The 25,777-nt window shown below is 43.9% G+C and overlaps 1 protein-coding gene across 3 annotated transcripts in view; it reads left to right on the top strand.

Annotated features, from left to right (window-relative positions):
- ULK4 (unc-51 like kinase 4) overlaps window positions 1-25,777 on the top strand; it is a 1,062,038-nt gene that overhangs the window by 501,107 nt on the left and 535,154 nt on the right. For all 3 annotated transcript variants that reach the window (XM_073550092.1, XM_073550091.1, XM_073550093.1), the window contains exons 26-27: window positions 12,740-12,791; window positions 12,901-12,995. In XM_073550092.1, coding sequence (XP_073406193.1) covers window positions 12,740-12,791; window positions 12,901-12,995 — 147 coding nt within the window. The remainder of the gene's footprint in view (window positions 1-12,739; window positions 12,792-12,900; window positions 12,996-25,777) is intronic.

Genomic DNA, 25,777 nt, shown 5'->3' with positions numbered 1-25,777 from the left:
CTAGTGAATGAACTGCAGAGAGCTGGGACCAATGTAACAAGGCCTACCATAAGTAACACACTACGCCACCATGGACTCAGATCCTGCAGTGTCCCACTGCTTAAGCCTGTACATGTCCGGGCCCGTCTGAAGTTTGCTAGAGAGCATTTGGATGATCCAGAGGAGTTTTGGGAGAATGTCCTATGGTCTGATGAAACCAAACTGGAACTGTTTGGTAGAAACACAACTTGTCGTGTTTGGAGGAAAAAGAATACTGAGTTGCATCCATCAAACACCATACCTACTGTAAAGCATGGTGGTGGAAACATCATGCTTTGGGGCTGTTTCTCTACAAAGGGGCCAGGACGACTGATCCGGGTACATGAAAGAATGAATGGGGCCATGTATTGTGAGATTTTGAGTGCAAACCTCCTTCCATCTGCAAGGGCATTGAAGATGAAACGTGGCTGGGTCTTTCAACATGACAATGATCCAAAGCACACCGCCAGGGCAACGAAGGAGTGGCTTCGTAAGAAGCATTTCAAGGTCCTGGAGTGGCCTAGCCAGTCTCCAGATCTCAACCCTATAGAAAACCTTTGGAGGGAGTTGAAAGTCCGTGTTGCCAAGCGAAAAGCCAAAAACATCACTGCTCTAGAGGAGATCTGCATGGAGGAATGGGCCAACATACCAACAACAGTGTGTGGCAACCTTGTGAAGACTTACAGAAAACGTTTGACCTCTGTCATTGCCAACAAAGGATATATCACAAAGTATTGAGATGAAATTTTGTTTCTGACCAAATACTTATTTTCCACCATAATATGCAAATAAAATGAAAAAAAAAGCAGACAATGTGATTTTCTGGATTTTTTTTTCTCAGTTTGTCTCCCATAGTTGAGGTCTACCTATGATGTAAATTACAGACGCCTCTCATCTTTTTAAGTGGTGGAACTTGCACTATTGCTGACTGACTAAATACTTTTTTGCCCCACTGTATATATTTATGAAAGACATCTAATGAGCTCAATTCTCTCTGTATGGCGCCATCACAAGCACTCACAATTGTCCTTGTTTTCAAGCTGGAATTTGTAAGTAGCTGCAGACTGATCAAGGTAAGTTCTGTATTGAGCGGCAGAGGCAGAGAGATCCTCTGCTTCCAGCAATTTAATATTTGACAATACTTTCCCAGCCTATATAAGAAAAATAGAATTTGCAGTCCTCAAGCTAGATAAATCTATTAGTCTCCGATCTAAAAGCACAGGCTCCAGTACTGCTTTTCTCCCCAGTTCCAGGTTGTATTATATAAATCATATCCTGTGGGTTATCTCCAACCAATCTCACAGGAGTAGAGTGATTCAAGTCAGAAGAACAATATGAACCATGGGACACCAAACATGTTTTAAATAGTAATTACTTGCCAGAGACCATTAACAGAATCCTTTTTTAAGTGAAATATAGCTTGTCTCAAAATCCCAATGGGAAGTTATTAGAGATTGGAGTGGAAGATAATATAATCAGAAATCCCTTTCTCAGCCCCACTCTAGGGAACTTCATTGGGCACAGTTCTTGTGAGATTGTTATAACTTCTACTACTCTATCTACGTGATGAAGTATATGTTTTTTTCTATACTCAGAGCTCTTGAGTTGAAGGACAGGATATCACCATGTTCCGCTTAATTCTGCGCTCTGTAAGTCTGTATCGTATGCTTAATATCCATTCTTAAGGTAATTATAGGGCAGACTTATCTGTACTGCGTACAATACCTGCAGAAATAACTTAAATTCATATGTTACCTACAAATGAAGGCAGCAGACTGGATGAACGTTGCGTCTCCCTGTGTTCGGGAGTCTCATGTCACAAATAACGGCTTTATTAGAAATCACAGAAAATCTGTTGTCAGGCTACTGTATGCGCTGGAGAATGTACATTAATTATGGAGAGACTAGTGTAAATTAGAGAGAAAGATGACAGGTTTCATGGGTCCCTGTTGGTTTAGCTGACAGATTTTCATATTTTTAAAGATAACCAAAAGAGACATATCACAAAAAGGTAATTTGTTAAAAACACAGCTTCTTTTTATTGGAAATAGCAAAAAGTGTAATCCTATGGATTTCTTTGGTCGTTGAAGACCAGGAAGATAAAACATATACTCTGTAGTCCTGCTTTTTTTGCTATGTCAATAATTTATTTCTCACTGCTCACATTGTTTAACTCAGCTGTGGTAGAACAGACTTACACATGGTTTATCTGCATAACTATAGTTCTTACTAAGTTACTGCCGGGTAGTTACTGGCATTTTGGAAAATTTAGGACCGCGCTCTTAGCCCTATTACCCAGAAACATTGCTCTTAGCTGTACTACCCAGAAACGGTGCTCTTAGCTGTACTACCCAGAGACAGCGCTCTGATCTCTACTACCCAGAGATGGCGCTCTCATCTGTACTACCCAGAGACAGCGCTTTTAGCTGTACTAGCCAGAGATAGCGGTCTTAGCTGTACTACCCAGAGACGACACTCTTAGCTGTGCTACCCAGAGACGGTGCTGTTATCTCTACTACACAGAGACGGCGCTCTTATCTCTACTACCCAGAGACGGCGCTCTTATCTCTACTACCCAGAGGCGGCGCTCTTATCTCTATTACCTAGAGGCGGCGCACTTATCTCTACTACCTAGAGACGGCGCTCTTATCTCTACTACCAAAGGACAACAGTTTTAGCTCTACTACAAAGGACAGTGCTCTTAGCTCTACCCAAGGACAGCACTATTAGCTCCACTTCCTAGGGATGGCGCTCTTATCTCTACTACCGACAGACGGCACTCTTATCTCTACTACCCAGAGACGGCGCTCTTATCTCTACTGCCCAGAGATGGCACTCTTATCACTACTACCCAGAGACGGAACTCTTATCTCTTCTGCCCAGAGATGGCGCTCTTATTTCTACTACCCAGAGACGGCGCTCTTATCTCTACTACCCAGAGACGGCGCTCTTATCTCTACTACCCAGAGACGGCGCTCTTATCTCTACTACCCAGAGACGGCGCTCTTATCTCTACTACCCAGAGACGGCGCTCTTATCTCTGCTACCCAGAGACGGCGCTCTTATCTCTACTACCCAGAGACGGCGCTCTTATCTCTACTACCCAGAGACGGCGCTCTTATCTCTACAACCCAGAGACGGCGCTCTTATCTCTACTACCCAGAGACGGCGCTCTTATCTCTACTACCCAGAGACTGCGCTCTTATCTCTACTGCCCAGAGACGGCGCTCTTATCTCTACTGCCCAGAGACGGCGCTCTCATCTCTACTACCAAGGGGCGGCTCTCTTATCTCTACTACCCAGAGACTCTGCTCCTATCTCTACTACCCAGAGATGGCGCTCTTATCTCTGCTACCCAGAGACGGTGCTCTTATCTCTTCTATCCAGAGACTGCGCTCTTATCTCTACTATCCAGAGACTGCACTCTTATCTCTACTACCCAGAGACGGCTCTCTTATCAGTACTACCAAGGGATGGCACTCTTATCTCTACTACCAAGGGACGGCGCTCGTATCTCTACTACCCAGAGACTGCACTCTTATCTCTACTACCCAGAGACGGCGCTCTTATCTCTACTGCCCAGAGACGGCGCTCTTATCTCTACTGCCCAGAGACGGCGCTCTCATCTCTACTACCAAGGGGCGGCTCTCTTATCTCTACTACCCAGAGACTCTGCTCCTATCTCTGCTACCCAGAGACGGTGCTCTTATCTCTTCTATCCAGAGACTGCGCTCTTATCTCTACTATCCAGAGACTGCGCTCTTATCTCTACTATCCAGAGACTGCACTCTTATCTCTACTACCCAGAGACGGCTCTCTTATCAGTACTACCAAGGGATGGCGCTCTTATCTCTACTACCAAGGGACGGCGCTCGTATCTCTACTACCCAGAGACGGCGCTCTTATCTCTACTACCCAGAGACGGCGCTCTAATCTCTACTACCAAGAGACGGCGCTTTTAGCTGTACTACCCAGGGACAGCGCTCTTAGCTTTGTTACCCAGGGCAGCGCTCTTAGCTCTGCTACCAAGGGACATCGCTCTTAACGCTACTACCTAGGGACAGACCTCTTAGCTCTACTACCCAGAGACAGCCCTCTTAGCTCTACTACCCAGGGACAGTTGCCTTATAACTCCTAACCAGTCCGAGCACTGCAGCTGTGCTCTTAGTTTGTTGCATGGTTATCTTCACAAGCCCTTACAATTACAAGCTGCCCTTTGAGGCCAATCATAATTCTGATGTGGCCCTCTGTGAAAATGAGTTTGACATTCCTGAGCTAGAGAGAAAAAAGGGGAAATCACTCTAGGAGTGAAGAGTTTTATATTAGAAGTGTTGAGGGGCTATCTGGACGTTCATCCATTTTTGTATCTTCCCTAGTAGTGGCCAACTCACCTTTGTGTGTTGTGTTTCGAACACAATACAGAAAGAAACGTACAGTTATGAGCAATGTAGATGCTTCTTCCTTTCCTGTACAGGCAGTAGGAAGCATTTGGTTCAGTTATAGAATGTTTAATGTCAATTGGTGCCAAATGGGTGGATCATTCAATTGCAATAAGCAGGATAACTAATTTTGGATGTCAATATTTGCCTGTTTCGGGGTCAGACTGACCCCTTCGGCAGAATATAAAACATGTTGGTTTATATCCTAATAATGGGGTTGGTATGCCCTCAAAACGTGTAGATGTGGACATCCCGATAAAGTTTCTACTCATCATTCTCCAGTTGAAAGATTCATCAAATGGCAGCAGTGCGACTGCGATATTTGTTCAGGTTTCTTGGTTAACTTATTGATTTCAAAAAGCATGCATGTAATGAGGGAGTGCTATTTACTCTTGCAGAGACAGCCATCTGATATAGAGTGCATTTTATGTTGGGCAATGCTCCCCTAGAAACAAAGGAGTGCAAATTTGCTCTTTTGCATGAGGGAGGAAGCTTCTTTATACCACCAACTATTGGACAAAGTTAAACTTCAAGTCATTGTCTGACCCTTTAACAAGCCTTGCACCATGTAAAGCACATTTCCCAAACCACAATATATCCTTGTATCCTTCATACAATAATTGTTTAAGATTTGCATGGTATCAATGCCTCCCATTGGAGACAATCTAGCTAGCTTTCTTTGTCTGAAGGACAAATCACTGGAACATATTCAAGGATAATGTAATTGTTTATTACATGTGTCCAAATTATTATCTCCATTATTGTTTTAATAATATTGTAGAATATATTTGTGTTTTGGCTTAGATGTAATATTTGCATTTATCTTGCCAATCACAAATTAGTACTAAACTTTTCTGCATATATGATATTTTTTTTTAGGTAACAATGATACTGATGGCTATAGTGACGGTGGTATACACCCATTGCCCCATAATTTTTTAGCCAGACTTAATGTGAACCAGTATTTTTTGGACAGGTATATCATAGGCGGCAGTGATTGCTTTTCATTCCTTTACTATCGTAAAGGCAGTTGTCATACTTTTTTATTCTGTATGTATATCATTCTACTCCTGTTTACATCTGTAAAATCCTAAAATTACTTTGGCATCTTTTATCTTGTAATGCCCTGCATGTACCTTTGAATAAATTGTTCCCCCAGCCAGAGACTCTAGAGCTATATGTGGCTCTTTGGGTCCTCCGTTCATGGTTCTCCAGGTGTTGGCAGATGTAGAGTATATCATATCTGGCTGAGAGTTTTATATTACTACCGGCAGAACCTGGGCACAATGTTTAAGTGTTACAGATGTAAATTAGACTGTGGCTCCCAGGTCGACATCCACTTAGATTTTTTAATTTTAAAAATGTGTGACTTTGTATTTAAATATATTTCTATTCTTAGTTTTTTGCACAGTGATACTGTCATGATCTGACAGTTTTAAATCTGACAAAGTGAATTTTTTTTACTTTGTCAAGTGCAAAGTGTGACGTGATTGCCCCCGGTGGCCATTGGAATTATCACACGTGGTGTCTTTCATTCTAAGTTGCCCGGTGGTGGGGAGTGGTATCGCACCTTAGTGGTAGGTTTAATTTGTAATTATAAATCAGGTGTGAGGCTCTATAAATGAGTCTCAGGGTATTCAATCATGGTTGGTGATAGTTGTTCATTTGCAACCAACCTTGGTGGTGGAAGGAGCTGGAGAGATTGCTCAGCTCAACATGAGTCCTGGTGTGGAAGGAGTCACTGAAGGGAGTTCTTTGCAGCGCTTACTGAACTTGGTGGCAGCTATTCAGGAGGAAAGCTGCAGTCGGTTGCTGGACTCTGTGCTGGAACATTTGCACAGAGAGAGCTAAGTTTTCTATTTCCCCTGTTTGTGACTTTCCTTATGTGTGATCTAGTGCAGTGGTGGGATTAGTTTCCGCACCGGCCAATGCCCTAGCGAGGGACTAGGTTCAGGGCGAATCAGGGCATAAGGTTCGCTTGCGGCGACAGGTGCGGAGCCTGTATAGGGAACGTAAGGAGTGCAGGGACGCTTCCTCAGGGGAGCTCAGGAGGTCTCCACATCCTTATTTCCTATTACAGGGCCCACCACTGTAATTGTTCCTGTGTTTCCCCTTATTATTTAAATTCGCCAGCTGGAGGCGGGGTATCCAGTTTTACGTGTACTTTTTAAATTCGCCAGCTGGAGGCGGTGTATCCGGCTGCACGTTCCGGTATTATTTAAATTCGCCCCGCTGGAGGCGCTGTATCCAGGGTCACGTGTGTCATAAATTCGCCCTGCTGGAGGCGCTGTGTCCAGTCACACGTTGACCGTGACATTATCACCAACCGTAATTTTTTTTTTTTTGCTGAGCCATGGACCTAATGCAAACCTTTACCCAGGTACTGCAGACCTTTACTGAAGAGATCAGGGGGCTGCGCGGTGAGATGGTGCAGCAACTGCAGCTGTTGGTGGGCTTTGGAGGTTTGATTCAGGCACAGGCTCAGCCAGAACCCAAGATATCTCTCCCAGACCGGTTTTCTGGAGGGAGAGATCAATTCTTGGTATTTCAGCAAGCCTGTAAATTATATTTCAGGCTGCGTCCTCGTTCTTCAGGGAGCGAAGAGCAACGGGTGGGAATCATTAGGTCCCTTTTGAAGGGGGATCCCCAATCCTGGGCCTTCTCCCTGCCGGACGATTCACCATCTTTAGAGTCCGTGGACGAGTTTTTTGCGGCTTTGGCGCTTGTGTATGGGGATCCTGATGGCGTCTCTCTGGCGGAATCCCGACTCCGTAGGTGTAAACAGGGAGCCCGGGTTGCTGAGGAGTACTGCTCCGAGTTTAGGAGATGGGCCACTAACACTCAGTGGAATGACCCTGCACTTAGGAGTCAATTTGTGCAGGGTCTGTCTCAAAAATTGCAGGACACTCTGGTGCAGTACGCCGCCCCCAGGTCGCTGGAGGCCGCCATGTCCCTCGCCATCCGGGTGGATAGACGCCTTAGGGAAAGACATGCGCAAAATGTGCCCCCAGTAGTCCTGTCCAGGGGAGGACCCCCCGGTACGGTTGGTGGAACCCAGGCAGCCCGGTGTTGTTGGTACAAATAGGGGGTTGCCTGGGGTTCGCCGTGGTGGGGGGGTATGCTTTTCCTGTGGGAAGTCGGGCCATTTCATGGGAGCCTGCCCAGGGCGTGCCAAGTCTCCGGACGAACCTATGCAAGTAGGAGGTGTTAGGTTGTGTTCAGGCCTGCCTACGGTTCAGGGAGTGGTGTCGGCATGTTTTTTCTGTGGGCAGACTGGTCATTTCCTTAAGGCGTGCCCATTACGTGCCAAAATATCTGTGTCATCTCAGAAGCCGCAGACCCCTGGTCGTTTGGAGGAAGGCAACCAGGGAGTGTACATTTCCTCCATTTTGCCCTCCCAAGGTATTATGTCAGCAGAAGTGTTGGCTGGCGGGGTACCGGAGGTGGTACCGGTGCTTGTGGACAGCGGAGCAGGAGTCAGTCTGGTGGATGCTCGTTTTGTCCAGACTCATGGCCTAAAGTGTAGGACGCTGGCCCAACCTATAAGCGTCCAGGCCATTAACTCTGTTCCACTGAGCCAGGGGAGCCTTACCCAAGTCGTAGAAAACATCCATCTGCGTATAGGACATCATGAGGAGTCCTTGTCATGCTACGTCTTGGAGGGAATGCCAGTACCTATCGTTTTAGGCTTCCCCTGGCTGAAAAAACACAACCCGGGGATAGATTGGCGAGCAAGGGAAGTAGTCAGCTGGGGGCAGTCGTGTGAGGGCTGCTGCCTTGGGACTACTGTCTCTGCCGTCTCTCTTCAGGGGACCCCTTCCTCTCCAGTGAGAGCAGCGATTGTGCGGCGGGAGAGTAGGGGCAAGTTTCAGCCCTCGCCGCTAGCAAACCCTGTGAGAGGCAGACCTCGTGGTGGAAAGGGTTGGAGTGTGGTGTACTCTATGGTGTAGTGCGGGGGTGTGAGTGTGGTGACACAGGGGGACGCCTCTGTTATCAGGTCCAGAATGAGTTCACCAATTTTATGACAAATCGAATGTGTGCAATAAACGTTCAGGTCCGGACCTGTGTGTGAACGAGCATGTATGGGTGGCCACCAAAAAACATCTTGTGGAAGTGTGTTGTGGAGCCTGATCAGCTCATAACAAAGATACTCATACATAAACTCGTTTCCCAGGTTGGCGCTGTGGAGATGAGTGATGCCTCCAAAATAAACTTTATTGCCAATACCAGCTGTGTGTTTGTCATAAATTTGAATTCAGGGGATGGTGGGGTGAACTCAGGGTCTGGGAGTCCCCGCTGTAGGGGTTTCCCTAATGAGGGGTGGTCTTCAGGGTCCAGAGGCCCCTCATTAAGGAGGGGGTACTGTCATGATCTGACAGTTTTAAATCTGACAAAGTGAATTTTTTTTACTTTGTCAAGTGCAAAGTGTGACGTGATTGCCCCCGGTGGCCATTGGAATTATCACACGTGGTGTCTTTCATTCTAAGTTGCCCGGTGGTGGGGAGTGGTATCGCACCTTAGTGGTAGGTTTAATTTGTAATTATAAATCAGGTGTGAGGCTCTATAAATGAGTCTCAGGGTATTCAATCATGGTTGGTGATAGTTGTTCATTTGCAACCAATCTTGGTGGTGGAAGGAGCTGGAGAGATTGCTCAGCTCAATCTGAGTCCTGGTGTGGAAGGAGTCACTGAAGGGAGTTCTTTGCAGCGCTTACTGAACTTGGTGGCAGCTATTCAGGAGGAAAGCTGCAGTCGGTTGCTGGACTCTGTGCTGGAGCATTTGCACAGAGAGAGCTAAGTTTTCTATTTCCCCTGTTTGTGACTTTCCTTATGTGTGATCTAGTGCAGTGGTGGGATTAGTTTCCGCACCGGCCAATGCCCTTAGCGAGGGATTAGGTTCAGGGCGAGTCAGGGCATAAGGTTCGCGTGCGGCGACAGGTGCGGAGCCTGTATAGGGAACGTAAGGAGTCCAGGGACGCTTCCTCAGGGGAGCTCAGGAGGTCTCCACGTCCCTATTTCCTATTACAGGGCCCACCACTGTAATTGTTCCTGTGTTTCCCCTTATTATTTAAATTCGCCAGCTGGAGGCGGGGTATCCAGTTTTACGTGTACTTTTTAAATTCGCCAGCTGGAGGCGGTGTATCCGGCTGCACGTTCCGGTATTATTTAAATTCGCCCCGCTGGAGGCGCTGTATCCAGGGTCACGTGTGTCATAAATTCGCCCTGCTGGAGGCGCTGTGTCCAGTCACACGTTGACCGTGACAGATACTGTACATTTAATATTTATTTAATTTGGGTCAGTAGATTTTTTTTAAGGTATAATGATGACCTCCTCTGTATTATGATGTAATAGCCTGCCAGCCACTAACATGTCCTTCTGCACCTGTAGTACTCTTTACAAATGCCTGTGAAGCACTCCCTTAGGCAGGGGAGTAGTTCTTTCCTCTGCACTGTACCGGAGTCTTCTGTCTGCCAGCCCCACTTTCTCACTTCATTCAAACAGCCCCTTAAATAAGTTCCATAGTTTGTGTAAATGGAGCAATATCTAGTGGAGACAATTAATATAACAAAGCTCATCTATTGAATAGCATGCAGACATTTACAGAGAGAGACTGTAAAATAAGCTCCTGTACATTGTCAGACGGTCCCATTTATAAGGGTTGGTAAGTTTTGCCAAGCCTTTCACATACGTGGATACATTCATGGCAATTATAACTGTTCCAAGCATTCTGAATAATCAATCAAGGACTTGTTTCATATACAGCAAGTGCGTAATAGTTGATAAATGAAGACATTTATTTTTACTTTTTATTCAACCCTCATCGATTGTTATCCAGGCTTTTTCAAATTTTTGCATGTCAGTTTTACCAAGTCACGAAGTAATATGGAAGTGGGGAATGTGTAACTGTACTTAAAAAGGTATTCCCATCTCGAAGAGCCTATCCCAATATGTAGTAGGTGTAATAATATGAGCAAATACCTCCATATTGGAGATTTAGTATAGTTCTTCTGATTTGCTATGGTGCTTACCCCATGTGCAGGGCATTGCAGTAGCCTATGTATCCATGGTTGTGACCACTCATATAGTGATATTTAGTTAGTTGTTAGTGGCTGTAACTAGGGTTGATCGAATAGCTTCAGTAAGAGCTAATCTGAATAGCTATTGTGCATCGCGAATAGCTATCCTGGATACCTGTAGCACTCCCGATCATCTGTTCGGCGCTGCAGCTGCATGTGTCTCAGCTGTGTGACAGGCCCAACACATGCTTGGAAAGCATGTTTGTTGGGCTCTCCATACATGTGTTCTTCCTGTCACACAGCCGCAACACCTGCAGATGTGACGCCAAACAGCTGATTATCTGGAGCGCTCCAGGTATCTAGATTACCGATGCAGCTATTCGGGAAGCGCTCTAGCTATTTTGATAAGCTCTTATCCGAAGCTATTCGATCAGCCCTAGTCGCAACCATAGATTCCTAAGTGTCACGTGCCCCGTCCTGAGTGACACGGCCAGCAGGCCGGTAACTGATACAACAGGACGCGGCACGTGTAATTGTCCTATGTGACGCAGGCCGGTAATTAATACAATAAGACAAAGGAATAGGGAAAACCTGGGTAACAATAACAATGGTGGCCCTGCGATAGGGAACAGGGAAGTGGAGACCTCCTGCACTCCCCTGAGTCAGTGTGTCTACAATCCTAACGTTCCCTAGGCCGGTTCTGCACCGGGCGCCGATCAGGAACCTCAAAACCCTGACTCGCCCTGCACCTAAACCCTCACTAGGGAATTGGTCGGTGCGGAAACTAATCCCACCACTACACTAAACACACATAAGGAAAAGTGACATAACAGGGGAACACCACTTAGCTTTGCTCAGCTACTTAAGCTCCCAGCAACAGAGCCCACCGCCTGTGTGCATCTTTTCCTCCACCAAGTCCAACATCTGGGTGCACTGTCCAGCAACGGATCTTCTCAGCACCATAGTGCAGCCTTGGAGCAAACAGAGTCCACACCTGCGTGCAGCTGTCCCGAAACAGAGTCCAGCAAATGAGTCCAGCTTTTCTGCCAAAGAGTCCAACATTTTGAGTCCAGCTTTCCGCAGCCGAGTCTAGCATTCTGAGTGCAGCTCTACACCATAGCTGCCACTCCACCAAGCAGTGCCAGCCATCTTTGCAGACACCATAGCTGACACTCCACCAATCCATGCCAGCCCTCCTTGCAGACACCATAGCTGCTACTCCAGCACTCTGACTGGGCTGCCCGTGACTCTCCTTCAGCTCCATTCTTTACCCAGGCTTGTTTGCAAATGAGGAACTTATCACCAACAGAGATTAACACACCTGATACTCTCTTATAGAGCAATCACACCTGTTAGATAATTACGTGCACAAACTAAGGTAACCAGAGTGCAATGACCCTAAAGGCCACCGGGGGGGAACGCTACAACTGAAATCACCACAGTACAATGACCCTAATGGCCACCAGGGGCAAAACCACCTTTGGCACACAGCCAAAGGAAAAAAAAGTTACTTTGTGCATTTAATCTGTCAGATCCAACCTGGATCATGACACTAAGGTACTTCAATGCCCTGCGCATTGGGTAAGCAATATAGTGAATGAGAAGAACTATACTACATTTCTCCTTGGGAGGTAGTTGCTAATATTATTACACCTACTACATGTGGCCCTGCAACACTGGGGTGCTGGGTTCAAAGCCCAACAAGGACAACATCTGGAAGGAGTTTGTATGTTGTCCTCATTTTTGCGTAGGTTTCCTCTGGCTACCTCCCACACTCCAAAGACATACTGATAGGGAATCTAGATTGTGAGCCCCAATGGGGACAGTGATGATGTCTGGTAAGCGCTGCGGAATATTATGGCACCATATAAGTGAGTATAATAAATAAAATAAAGTGGACCCTATGAACAGTTGAATTGTATGCCTACGCAGTACTCACAAAATGTGCATGTTCCAGGGATGTGACCCACACCTATCAGTCATCCTTTGGCTATACCATAAATGTTTTTGATGGCAATACTATTTTAACTGCTCTGCTATTGAAGATTGATTACAATGACATGGTCTAGTTGGTTATTCTGCCCACCTTTTTGTATTCAGGAAAAAGGAGATGTGTAAGCAAAGCATTGGCACATTTTGGGAAATATATTCTTCCTGTTTTATATATGTGGAAGGGTTAAAGTCATGTTTTGTAATGTTATATTTATTTTGCTAATAACTTTGATAAAAGCATAACAAAATCAACTGGTTTCCTTTTTTTTCCAGAACCAAATTAAATCTGTGGATACTGGTGAGACTAATTTGGAAGGAGCAGTGGGTAAGTGCATCTCAGGGCAATCCACAACATGAAAGAATTACTAAAACAAAGGTTAATTGAGACTCTAAGAGTCCTACAACACAACAATGTCTTTTTTTTGTGTGACCAGGTCAGGCTGCGTCCGATGAACTGATCAGGACAGCTCTATCAGTGTTTGAAGCTGTGACACAGCATCCCGTCTTGTTGACACTTCACCACTCCCCAGTAAGTCTTGGCAGCACTTGAATCAATATTTTCTTGCAAGTTGGAGCGATTCCCAATATCCTTCCAAACAATCGTTAGCTTTTAGGGCCATGCCTAAAGCTATTTAGGCAGTGAAGCACTAACAGCTTTCATATCTTATCTGTAATATTTTCATTCCTTTATTGCATGCCATGTTGTTCACAGGTGACCCAGAACATGTCTTAACTTAAAACATATTGCATTTTATTTTAGGTTCTCAAAAAGGAAATGCAAATAAGAATTGTTTTTGAGAAAACAAAGTTGTTGTTTTTTTTTATATTCAAGCAGTTTTACAAATGAAGCCTTACAATTTATGCTTTTCTTTAGCTCAGTTCCTTTTGGATAGTGTCTAATAGCTATTAAAAATGTTTAAGGGGTTGTCCGTGTTTGGCATGAAAGTCTGCAGTCAATCAATCTAACTGCAGACTAATGTATTCTCACAGTGCATATGTTAAAAGTGCTAGAGTGGTAGTCATCACTGATCTACTCTCCAGTTACGCTCTGGCACTTTCCAGAAAAACAGTGTCTGATCGGCGTTCAGATGACAGTGTCCTACATCCCACTAATCCTCACCCCCATCTTTCTCACACTAAGAGAAACTACCGCTAGCACTTTGGAATGCCCGCTCCATCTGCAACAAGCTCCACGTAGTCCATGATCTCTTTACCTCCAGCAATCTTTCCTTCCTGGCCCTCACTGAGACCTGGTTGACACCCCCTGACACAGCCTCCCCTGCCTCACTGAGTTACGGCGGCCTCCACTTTACCCACACTCCTCGCTCTGGCAACAGACATGGCGGAGGAATGGATTTCCTCCTTTCTAAAAACTGCTCCTTTAACCCTATCCAACCCCCAACCTCCCTTATCCTCCCTTCTTTCAAGGTTCACTTTGTTCGTATCTATTCTCCCTCTAATCTTAAAATGGCTGTCATATACCGACCACCAGGCTCAGCCACTGCCTTCATTGACCAATTTTCCACCTGGCTCCTCCACTTTTTGTCTGCTGACATCCCAACCATCATCATTGGGGGCTTCAACATCCCCATTGACACCCACCAGCAAGCAGCGTCCAAACTCCTGTCACTTACCTCATCCTTTGGACTTACTCAGTGGTCCTCCACAGCCACCCACACAGACGGACATACATTAGACCTCATCTTCACCCTCCTCTGTTCCCTACCTAATCTCACAACCTCTCCATTCCTCCTATCTGACTACCATCTACTCACCTTCTCATCCTTGTCCTTCTCACCTGCCCCCCATGTCCAGCCACTATCACATCCTCACAAAAACCTCGCACACCTAAACACTCTCAGACTCTCTTCTACCTCTGTCCTCCATATCTTCACTCCACGGCACGGACAGTGCCACCGCTTTCTACAACACCACCCTCACATCAGCCATAGACTCAGTCGCTCCTCTCACGCATGGCAAAGTGCGACGAATCAATAGGCAGCCCTGGCACAACAACCTCACCAAAAAACTTTGACTGCATCCAGGGTCACGGAGCGGCGTTGGAAGAAAACACCCCTGCCAGACGACTTCACTGCTCTCAAACAAGCTACACTTGCCTTCAAATTAGCCCTCACCTCTGCTAAACAGACCTTTTTCACAAACCTTGTATTTTCATTATCCCACAACCCAAAACAACTGTTCAGCACATTTAACTCTCTCCTCCACCCACCACTGCCACCTCCAACTCCCCTCATCTCTGCCGAGGACTTTGCCACCTACTTAAAAAATATAACAAGGCAAACCTTTACTGTTCCACCACCTCAACCACTCCACATACCAGACCTCTGCCCTTCCCTAATAACCTCCCTCTCCAACATCACTGAAGGAGAGCTTAGTCATCTGTTTTTCAAATCACACCACACCACTTGTGCCCATCCCTTCCCACCTCCTCCCCGACCTCACTAACACACTCATTCCAGCCCTAACCCATCTCTTCAACCTATCGCTATCTTCTGGTACCTTCCCCTCTGCCTTCAAACTTGCCACCATCACACCCATCCTCAAAAAACAAACCTTGACCCAACCACTATGCCCAGCTGTCTCCCTATATCACTGCTCCCGTTTGCTTCCAAACTCCTTGAGCTGCATGTCCAGCTCAACTTTCCTCCCACCTCTCATCTAACTCTCTCCTTGACAACCTCCAATCTGGCTTCCACCCCTACCACTCCACCGAAACTGCCCTGAACAAAATTACTAATGACTTACAGCCAAAGCTAACAGACAGTTCTCCATCCTCCTCCTTCTTGACCTGTCCTCTGCCTTTGAAACGGACGACCACTGCCTACTGCTACAGATTCTTCCCTTGGCATCAAAGACCTTGCCCTGTCCTGGATCGCCTCATACCTTTCCGACTGCACATTTAGCGTTTCCCACTCCCACACTACCTCCTCATCCCACCCTCCCTCTGTTGGAGTCCCCCAAGGCTCTGTCCTGGGGCCCCTACTTTTTTCCATCTATTCCCTCGGCCTAGGACAACTCATAAAGTCCCATGGCTTCCAATACCACCTGTATGCAGACGACACTCAGATCTACCTCTCTGGCCCAGATGTCACCTCTCTGCTGTCCAGAATCCCGGACTGTCTGTCAGACATATCCTCCTTCTTCACCTCTCGCTTCCTAAAACTCAATGTAGACAAAACTTAACTCATCATCTTTCCTCCATCCCACGTATCTTCCCTACCCGATCTATCTATTATGGTAAACAGCATCACTCTCTCTCCCGCATCAGAAATCTGCTGCCTCGGAGTAACTTTTGACTCTGCCCTGTCCTTAACACTAGAAGTCCCAGAAATTTCGAGCTCCCCCCTGAAGTCCTTAAAGAGGGTCAAATGACCCTTAGTCCGAACTGACGACTCTGATGGCTCCAATTAGCATCCTTTCATTTGTAAATGTGGCCATTGTCTGAGGAATGTGCAGGGGGGAGTAGAGCTGAATTCATCCTCAAAACACTGTGTGAAACACAGGTCAAGAGACTTTGCATTTTGAGGGAACTGACAATTTGTATAAACCACACATTTTGTTTTGAAGCACACATGAAGTGTTTTGGGAGAGATGTAACCTTTTGCTGCTGATCCGTGATGTTGTGCTGCATTATCCAGGTCATTTTGTCAAATGTCCATATAGTTTGCAAAACATACAATCTGTTTCAATTTTTCCAGTTTTTCTAAAAGAATTTAGTTGTTTTTCTTTTAAAAAAAGATGTGAAAGAAGTGGGTTAAAAATGACAGACAGAAAACAAAACAAATTAATTGTGTTGATCCACCTCAACAAAGGTCTTGTAAAAGAGCAAAAGAATGTAAGCTGCTCCTGAGTGTGTCTGCCCACCCCCCAGCTTCATTGTTGTGCGGGGGATATGCATAAGGTTGCTAACACCTTAGCAAATTTGCATGCAGCCTTTTGTGCTGTGGGGGATAAATAGGTGACTGCTTCACCTATTTTGTTCACAAGAAACAAAATGCAGAGAAGGCTCACCACTCAACTGGCATTGGAACTGATCCTGAGCAACACCAACCCTTGTGACTCAGATGGAGAAGACATAGTCCTTCAACCGGATTCGGACTCCACACCCTGCCCTGGCAAAAGGGCGAAGTGTCAGGTCAACTATCGATGCATGAACAATTGTGCAACTGAGAGATGTGTTGACTGCTACAAATACACATGTGGCAAATGTACCAGGGACATACCCAGGCAGTGCCAGGTATGTTCCGACAGTGCAGACAGACTGCTCGGTGAGTGCTAAAATGCTAGTCACACAAGAGGGACATGCCACTCACACACACACATGCAGTCCCCACTGCAGCCTATTGTAAATATGTGTGGAATTGTTTTATTCCTTGTATTTTTTTATTATTTTTATATAAAAAATAAAAAGCATGGAGACAAATAACAGTTGTTCTTTTGTATATTTTTCACACTGACATTTCAGTCCTCTTGACTTAGACACAAATGCTTCTGGTCGTTACTCACATGTACCTTGCTCTAAAATTTCTAATTCTCTGTTTAAAATATATAAAAAATGATTCATTGTTTCAGTGCTTTTTTGCTCAAATAAAACTAAACTAAATACAATATGTATAGTCTTTATATTATCAAATACAATAAACGGAATAGAACGAAATAGAAACTAAAAGGCTAAGCTCAATGGAAAACAACAACCTCCTGTGGTGCGACAGTAGTGGCCTTAATTACAGAACAAAAGACAGTGATTATAGGATGTTAGATAAAATCCTTCAGGTCATTCGACCCGTCTCTGGGTTCCAAAGGTAGAAATGTTACATGACCCCTCTCTGGCACTTCTAGTGTTAAAACCGTACGTCCAAACTCATGCCACCTCCTGTCGCCTCCAACTCAAAAATATTTCTAGAATCCGTCCCTTCCTCAACCCTCAATCTGCTAAAACTCTTGTACACGCCCTCATCATCTCCCTCCTTGACTACTACAACACTCAACTCTGTAGCCTCCCTGCTAACTCTCTTGCACCACTCCAGTCTGTGCTCAACTCTGCTGCCCGACTAATCCACCTCTCTCCTCACTACTCCCCTGTTTTTCCCCTCTGCAAATCCCTCCACTGGCTCCCAATTCCCCAACAAATCCAGTTCAAACTACTAACACTGACCTATAAAGACATCCACAACTGTCCCCTCCCTATATCTCTGAACTAATCTCCCAATATCTTCCCTCACGTAATCTTCGATCCTCCCAAGACCTCCTACTCTCCTCCACACTTATTCGTTCCTCAACCAACCGCCTCTAAGATTTCTCCCGAATATACCCCATCCTCTGGAATTCCACGCCTCAACACGTCCGATTATCCACCACCCTCGGATCCTTTAAACGGAACCTGAAAACCCATCTCTTCAGGAAAGCTTACAGCCTGCAATAAAAATTCTGCCGCCTCACCACCACCAGAGCTGCTGCACCTTCGACCTTCTGTCTCTTCCCCATTATCCCGTAGAATGTAAGTCCTCAAGGACAGGGTTCTCTCCTCTGTACCAGTCTGTCATTGTAAATGATATGTATAACTTTGTATGTAACCCCTTCTCATGTAAAGCACCATGGAATTAATGGTGCTATATAAATAAATCATAATGAATAATAGCGAGAGCAGGCGCCGCTGATGGGATTATTTGTCACCCGGCGCCTGTGCTATAAATAGATAAATAATAATAAAAAAAATGACGTGGTCGTTTCTATTTTTGATAACCATCCCGCAGGCAAAACTGAGACTTGCTGGCTACAACCCTCAGCGGTCTTCTTTTTCACCAGCCGGCACCTTTGCTATAAATAAATGATTTAAAAAACACATGATCCCCCCCCATTTTTTACAACCAGTCAAGCTAAAGTAGACAGCTGGGTGCTGGTATTCTCAGGCTGGTAAGGGTCCATGGATATTGCCCCCCCCTTCAACCTGAAAATGGCAGCTTGCAGCCGCCCCCAAAAGGTTGCATCTATTATTGCCTGGCTCTTCCCATTTTAGCCGGTTTGGTGCTAAGTGAGGTAATTTTTGTGGGGTTGATATGAGCTGTTTTATGGCCGCTGACATCAAGCCCACAGGTTATTAGGGGAGGAGTGTCTCTAAGACACCTCTCCATTACTAACCCCATAGTTAGATTGTAAAAAAGGCACGGAATAAAATCATTTATTTGAAATAAATACACTGACTCCTTTTATTTGAAATAAAAATAAAAAAGCACAGTGAGACTCACCTTACACCCATTCCATTGAAGCCCTTGTCCCCTGTAAAAAAAAAAAACAACCAACCAACCATAATACTCACCTAACGCCCATTTCATTGAAGCCTATGTTCCAGGTAAAAAAATTTAAATAATAAACAACCATATCCCTCACCTGTCCAAAGTGAAGATTAGCAATACTGTCCCACGCCATAATCCATCCCTACGTTATGTGGTTTACAATCTGTATGGGGCCATGATGCGACCATTCAGGCTGAGAGCCATGGGAGAATGAGGTCCTGCGAGCTCGTAGCTTCAGTGACTAGCAGTGACGTCATTGAGTTTACTGCAGGTTACTGAGGCTGTGTTCTCACCGGCACTACACCGTGAGAAGGGACGATGAGCTCCATGAGAATGTTAGCCCCCACCTGTCTGCTTTAGCTTGGCTGGTTGTCAAAAATGGGGGGACTCCATGCTGTTTTTTTAAATAAATGACGTGGGGACCACTCTTTTCTTGATAGCCAGCCGTGATAAATCTGACAGCTGACGATTGCAGCTATCGCCTGTGACCTGTCCGCAGCTCTCTAACCGGCAGTAATTATCTTACTGCACTGTCATGCAGATGATGGTGTGGGACACACCTGATGTTGGGGGGTGGTGAACCCGAACAGTAAAGCGAACTTCCTGGAGAGGTCCATGTTCAGTGTCTGTGCCTGAACATTAGGTGTTCGTTATGGATCTCAAACTTTACTGTTCGGGTTTGCCCATCTCTAACCAGTATCTTAATTTGAGCAAGAAACAGACCACTACAAAAGGTCACCTCAGTATAAAAAGTAATTTCTGCTTGTGCTGGAGATATAAAAGTTGAAATGACAGCATACATTAATTTTTTTGTGGGGATTCTTTTCTTTCATCACTTCTAATGTCTATATGACAAGTCAAGAATTTTTTAATGGAATATATCTACCACTGAGAAGTAGAACAAGTATTTAGATTTTCTCTGTGTGAAGTGTCATTCACGGTCTATGGAACTGGTGGTTGGACATTCTTCCGATTCTTTCACACAGGAAACTTACCTCCCTTTACTCTGGGTCAATCTGTCTATAATTAGCAGCCTGATCTCCAGCTTTCCTGAATGTTATTTATGAGACAACCCCTTTTAATACAATATTGTTGGGGGTATGTTCCCACGTGAGTAAGCGCAAGATAAATCTCACCCATATAATTTATTGGATGGGGTGATTTTTCATGGTTCAGTAAACACATGCAGAATCGCCTGCGTTCAAAAGCCAGCAGCGCTTTTGGATGCAGCGGACGTGCTGCGTCCAAAGCGCTGCCAATTACTGACCGTGGCACATACCTTGGTGCTCATATGAAATCTCTAGTGGAGCTGCCATCTTAATCAAATTGGACAGGCGCTGGATAAAATTTAGAGTTCTTTCCTAGGGCAACACTAGTCATTTTTATTAGGAATTTATACTCTATTTGCAAAATCTACTTGTAATGTCTTCTGGAAATGCTTAGGATGGAAGAAATGGCTACTGGCTGTGTTTCTGAAGCCTCTAATATGTTAAAATATAAAATGTTGAAAAAGAGAGTGGACAGCACCTCCACAAATAATACATAGATATATTTTTGCCTAGCGGCATTAGATCAAACTGAACATGAGGTTCTTAGTTTAACATTTTGATCAGACTGTATGAAGCCCACTGCCACATCAAGGCAAACCTCTTAGTGGGACTCTATCACCCTAACAGAGCGGAGCTGTGTGCTGACCACAGCCGCAGCGATAGTGCTCCAGCAGGGATGATGGCCTGGTGTCTCACAGCGACCATGCTGCAAGACTGAGTCCCCATGACTCCAGGCGGTGCCGCCCCACCAACACAAAACCACAGCAACAATGGCCGCCACACAGCCCCAACACCAATTGAAAGGAGCATTGAACCTCACCTTCCTCAAGCTCTCAAGCAAGAGCAGAAATAGGCTAAACCCCTTTCTTTTCAGTCTCCTGCTAATTAAAATCACCTGTGCAAAATGGGAGGAGTGCACATCCATAGAAAAAAAAAACGACAGCTCATGCAATATGCTGAAAAAAAGAATGGACAGCACCTCCAAAAATCATACATTGATCTAATGCCACTAAGCAAAAAATATATACAACATGAGGTTCTTAGTTTAATATTCTGATCTTATTATTTATTAGCTATTTTATGTTACATAACTCTTTGATTTAAGTTCACAAAAATTAAAAGTTTGAAGATTGCAAAATTTTCAAAATGTTTGCCAAATGTCAGTTTTTTTCATAAATAAACACAAGTCATATCGAGGAAATTTTACCACTATCATGAAGTCATGAAGTACAATATGTCATGGAAAAACATGCTCAGGATCAGTGGGATCCGTTGTAGCATTCCAGAGTTATTGCCACATGAAGTGACAGTGGTCAGAATTGTTAAATGTGGCCTGGTCATGAAGGTGAAAACAGCCTTGGGGGGGTGAAGTGGTTACAATAAAGTGGCATTATTATAAGGAAAAACACTGGGGGGTCTTTGGCTTGGTCATTAAGGTCAAAATTGGCTCTGTCACTAAGGGGTTAAAGAATAATTCTTGCTTGGTGCAAGAAAACATAGATGTGACAGTTGCTCTTTAAGAATTCAGTCGCCAGGATTACATTTTACTTTTAATTTAAAAAATAGAATTATGCATTTATGAGTAGAGATGACTAATATTGAATATATAACAATGCCCTATGAGCAGGTTAGGAGGTACTTCTTAATGTGGCTGATCAATACTGATACTGAAATGTTAATAGGAAAGTCTTCTTCCCGGCCTAAAGCCCTAATTTGTGCCAGACCCCAGAGGCCTGGATATATTGAGAGGTGAGCGATTATTAGTATTTCCTGTGAGAATTTGACATAGCTGCTTGCATTCTTATGAGAAATTAAAAGTCAGAGTATGGTTTTTCTACTAGAATTCGTAATAAAAATTGATTTCCTAGACTAAAATGCTGGTACTTATAACTCTGATACATGTACTGTGAGGCACTGCTTAAAAATCTACAATAACTTTATCTTCTAGGCTTTCACTGCTGGATTTTAAAGTGCATCCCTCCTAAAATAAAAGAGGGAAAAACACCAGTGGATGTATGCCCCTGCGTTATCCTGTTCCATAAAATTGTTAGAAAATTCTGTTCAGCCTTTTCTTTCTTGGCCTTACTTTTGGAAATGCTGGGGACAGGATAGCTAAACTCCTTATTGGCCTATTTTATATGAGTGCTCCATCATTTATAGTCTGTCTTTATTAAAGTTAATATTCTCCATTCTGCTTTTAGGTATAAAATTCTATGCTTATTGATTTCACACTATATGTGAATAGCGGAGCTATACCATTTTTCTATCCTGATAAATTACATAATTCTGCCCATATGCAACCACCACCAGGGTAGCTGATGATAAATACAGATTTATACATTTAGTTTTGGTAACTATACAAATCTGCCTTCAGCCAGAAATGTTCAATTTTCTGCTGCCTGAAGCAAAAAATTAAGACATCCCACAAAAAATGTCCAGACAAAAATAAAATCTAAACTTCTCTTAAAGGGAGGCTGTAAACTCTGAATGTCATATCAAAGTAATCACAGATCCTTGTCGGGATATTGCGCTAGAAGGAGACATAAACCAAAGAGTACAGCAGCACGCAGTATGTGCTAAAATGTATGTGCCCACCAGCCACAACAATGCAACCTTTCTCTGATCATGGTTGTCCTGATGAAGAAGTTGTATATTTCGAAACCCGTTGATGAATAAGCCATTTATATTTGGATCGGTATCCCTCATCCTTTCTTCCACGGCAGCTCAGAATTAACCCATTTGTTTTGCGTTATTTATGCTTTCATCTCCTCGTGGGTCTGCAGAAGCCTGAAGCATTATCGGTGGTCTTGGGCACACAACCTGACCAGGTGAGCAGGTGAGCGCAATTGTGCAATTCCTCCAACACTGTTACCCAGATAAGAACCTATTTTGCGCTTTTTCTCCCTCTAGTCTTTCTTCTTTGAATAAACCAAAGAGTGCAGGAGCTCGCTGTATGCGCTAAGATGTATGTGCCCACCAGCCACGACAATGCAACCTTTCACTGGAAGAGACTTGAACCATTTATATCAGATATGCCTCCCCTGGGCTAAAAGCCTAGAATTTTAAAGGGCAGGTGAGATCCATTGCTTATAATAAGCAGGGCTGATGGGGAGAGTGATCATTCTACGAAAGACGCAGTCACTACCTCCAAGCATATGTCGCAAAGGAACAAAAACTGAACAGATGCAAGCAGCTGTGACTAAGTTATATACAAACCAAAGACTGCAGCATCTTGCTGTGTGTGCTAAGATGTATGCAAAGATTGAATATGTGAAATTTAAACTATGTTACTGCTATGTAGAATACTTATAAAATTACATATGTCTCCTTATAGCGCAAAATCTCTACAAAAATCTGTGATGACTGTGATAGAATTTCAGAGCTGTCAGACTCCCTTTAAAATAAACATTCCTATGTATATCAGTCATACATAAATCACACATAAATATATATCGGCCTTGAATAAATCACACACATAATTATGTACCAACACTAAATAAATCTCACACATTAATATATGCCAGCAATGATTAGACCACAGTAAACCTATTAAACAGGACAATAACACCAGCAAAATACCAGGGGTTTGCATACTAACCGTGTGTATAGTTGTAGCCAGAAGTTTTGAGACTTTCACAAACTAAGGGTGCCGTTACACCTAGCGATGCACCAGCGATCCCGACCAGCGATATGACGCGGTCAGGATCGCTGGTGCATCGCTAGGTGGTCGCTAGTGAGCTGCCACACAGGCAGCTCTCACCAGCGACATCGCTGGGGACGGGGATCGCTACTTACCTGTCTGACACGGCGATCCTCCGTCCTCCCGCCCGGCTCCACGCGTCGCTCGTTGGCGCCACAGGGAGCACCGCAGGAAGTGGCCGACGAGGAATGGTCCAGGAGCTTCTCGCGCGATCAGCGATAACCAGCGGGGGAGCCGGTCGGAGGTAAGTATCATATGCAGCGATATCGCTAGCAATATCGCTGCAACGTCACAAAATCGGTGACTTTACAGCGATATTGCTAGCGATATCGCAGTGTGTAACGGGGGCTTTAGTTTTCCACACTGTTTTCTGCTTAAGTGTTTTTAGATCTTTTAGTCAGATGTTTCTCTGGTTACTGGATTTCAATTACCGTAAAAGCTTTTCATACGTTTTTAAACTTATGTTGACAAATACTAAACTTGATGCAGAAATTCAATATTTACAGTGTTGACTCTTATTTTTTTAAGAATTCTGCTCTTCGCCCTGACATGCTATCAGTTTTTGGGTCAAATCTTGACTCATGGCAACCCGTTCACGCCTAATCAGTGCTTGGCATGTATTACAATTTCTGTTTTTGGTTTATCTACTTGATTTTTGACGGATGACCACAGATTGTCCATGGGATTGAGACCTGGGGAGTTTCCTGGCCATTGACTCAAAATTTGAATATTTTGTTCACCAAACCACTTAGTTACCACTTTTGCCTTGTGACGTGATGCTCCGTTTGTCTCCAAATTGCTCCTGAGTGTTTGGGAAAAGTTACTCTTGGAGGATGTTTAGATATGATACTTTATTTAACTTTTCTTAGGCAAAGTTGTGCCCACTCCCTGGATGAAAATCAACCCCAAACAGGAATAGTCTCATGATGCTTTACTGCAAGCATTACTCAGAACTCACAGTAGTGATCACCTTTTCTTCTCTGGAGAATCATTCTTTCATATGTCCCAGTCTGAAGTCGGCTTTATCAGAGAAGAATGTCAGTCTGTTTTTCTTTAAAAGTGGCTTTTTTATTGCCCTTCTTAACGCCAGACCCCAGTCACCACCAGCAATTTATATATAATAGTATAACATATAATCAATAATAGAATCATTTCTATAAATTTACTTTTGTATTGCAGTATATAAATCAAGCCATTAGATTTTTGTAGGTATAAGACCAGCAAGGCAACTAAAAAATACAAATAAAGTGAAAAAAATAATTGTTTTTAAAACTATATGCCGTATATAAAAAAATAAATTTCCCCATTAGAAAATAAACACATTTCGTATTGCTGTGTCTATAAAAGTCAAATCTATTAAAATATAAAATTTAGTAACTGATATGGTGAATGTTGTAAGGAGGCATACAATCAAAATGCTAGAATTATTTTTTTTTCAGCTTCCGCAATTCCTCCCAAAAATTGAATAAGCAATCAAAACATCTTATCTACCCCAAAATGGTATCAATAAAAAAATCAGCTCACTTAACAAAAGACAAGCCTTCAAACAGTGCCATCAACCTAAAAATGAAAACTTTACTGGGCTCAGAATGTGGTAATAACAAGTTTTCAAATGCCATAGCAGCTAACCATTTGAATCATATTGCCAGTTCATATTTACCGCACAAAACAAAACCTCAAAAGCCAAGGGCGTAATTGACACTTTTTTTTAAATTATTTCAGTATTTCACCAGACTTGATTTTTTTTTTTACCGTTTTCCATTATATTGTATATTAAAGGGAATCTGTCACCTCATTTTGGCACGGTATTTAAATGACCTTGGTCTGGTTTGATGGGTGGTGTTTCAGGTCCTTCCCTCCACCCCTCCTTGGCCGCTATCCGCAATATTTCAGGGAATTTTCGTAATTGCCCTCCATATTACACGCGTGCGCATTGCTATCTGGACTCGTGCACATAGATCTTAAAAGCTCATTAACATATAAGAAAAACTTGGATTTTTCTGGAATAAGACATCAAATCGCAGACATCAAGGTATCATTTTATCTATATTCCTACAACCTGAATGCCCATATAGACAACTTAAGTGTTGATCCTACTGACAGATGTCCTTGAAATTCAAAATGATGCAAATTTCTAAATAATCATTAAAAGTGTCCTATAACTCGTCATATTTCTCCATGGTCTTCATTTTTTAGCACAAATATTTTATATACATTGTGACAAAGTCACTGGTAAAGTCCTGGAGGG

The sequence above is a fragment of the Dendrobates tinctorius genome, unplaced genomic scaffold (assembly GCF_039654945.1).
Source record: "Dendrobates tinctorius isolate UK_male_01 unplaced genomic scaffold, ASM3965494v1 ptg000162l, whole genome shotgun sequence".
In the NCBI taxonomy this organism is placed as follows: Eukaryota; Metazoa; Chordata; class Amphibia; order Anura; family Dendrobatidae; genus Dendrobates; species Dendrobates tinctorius.
This window is presented reverse-complemented; position numbering and strand designations above follow the sequence as displayed.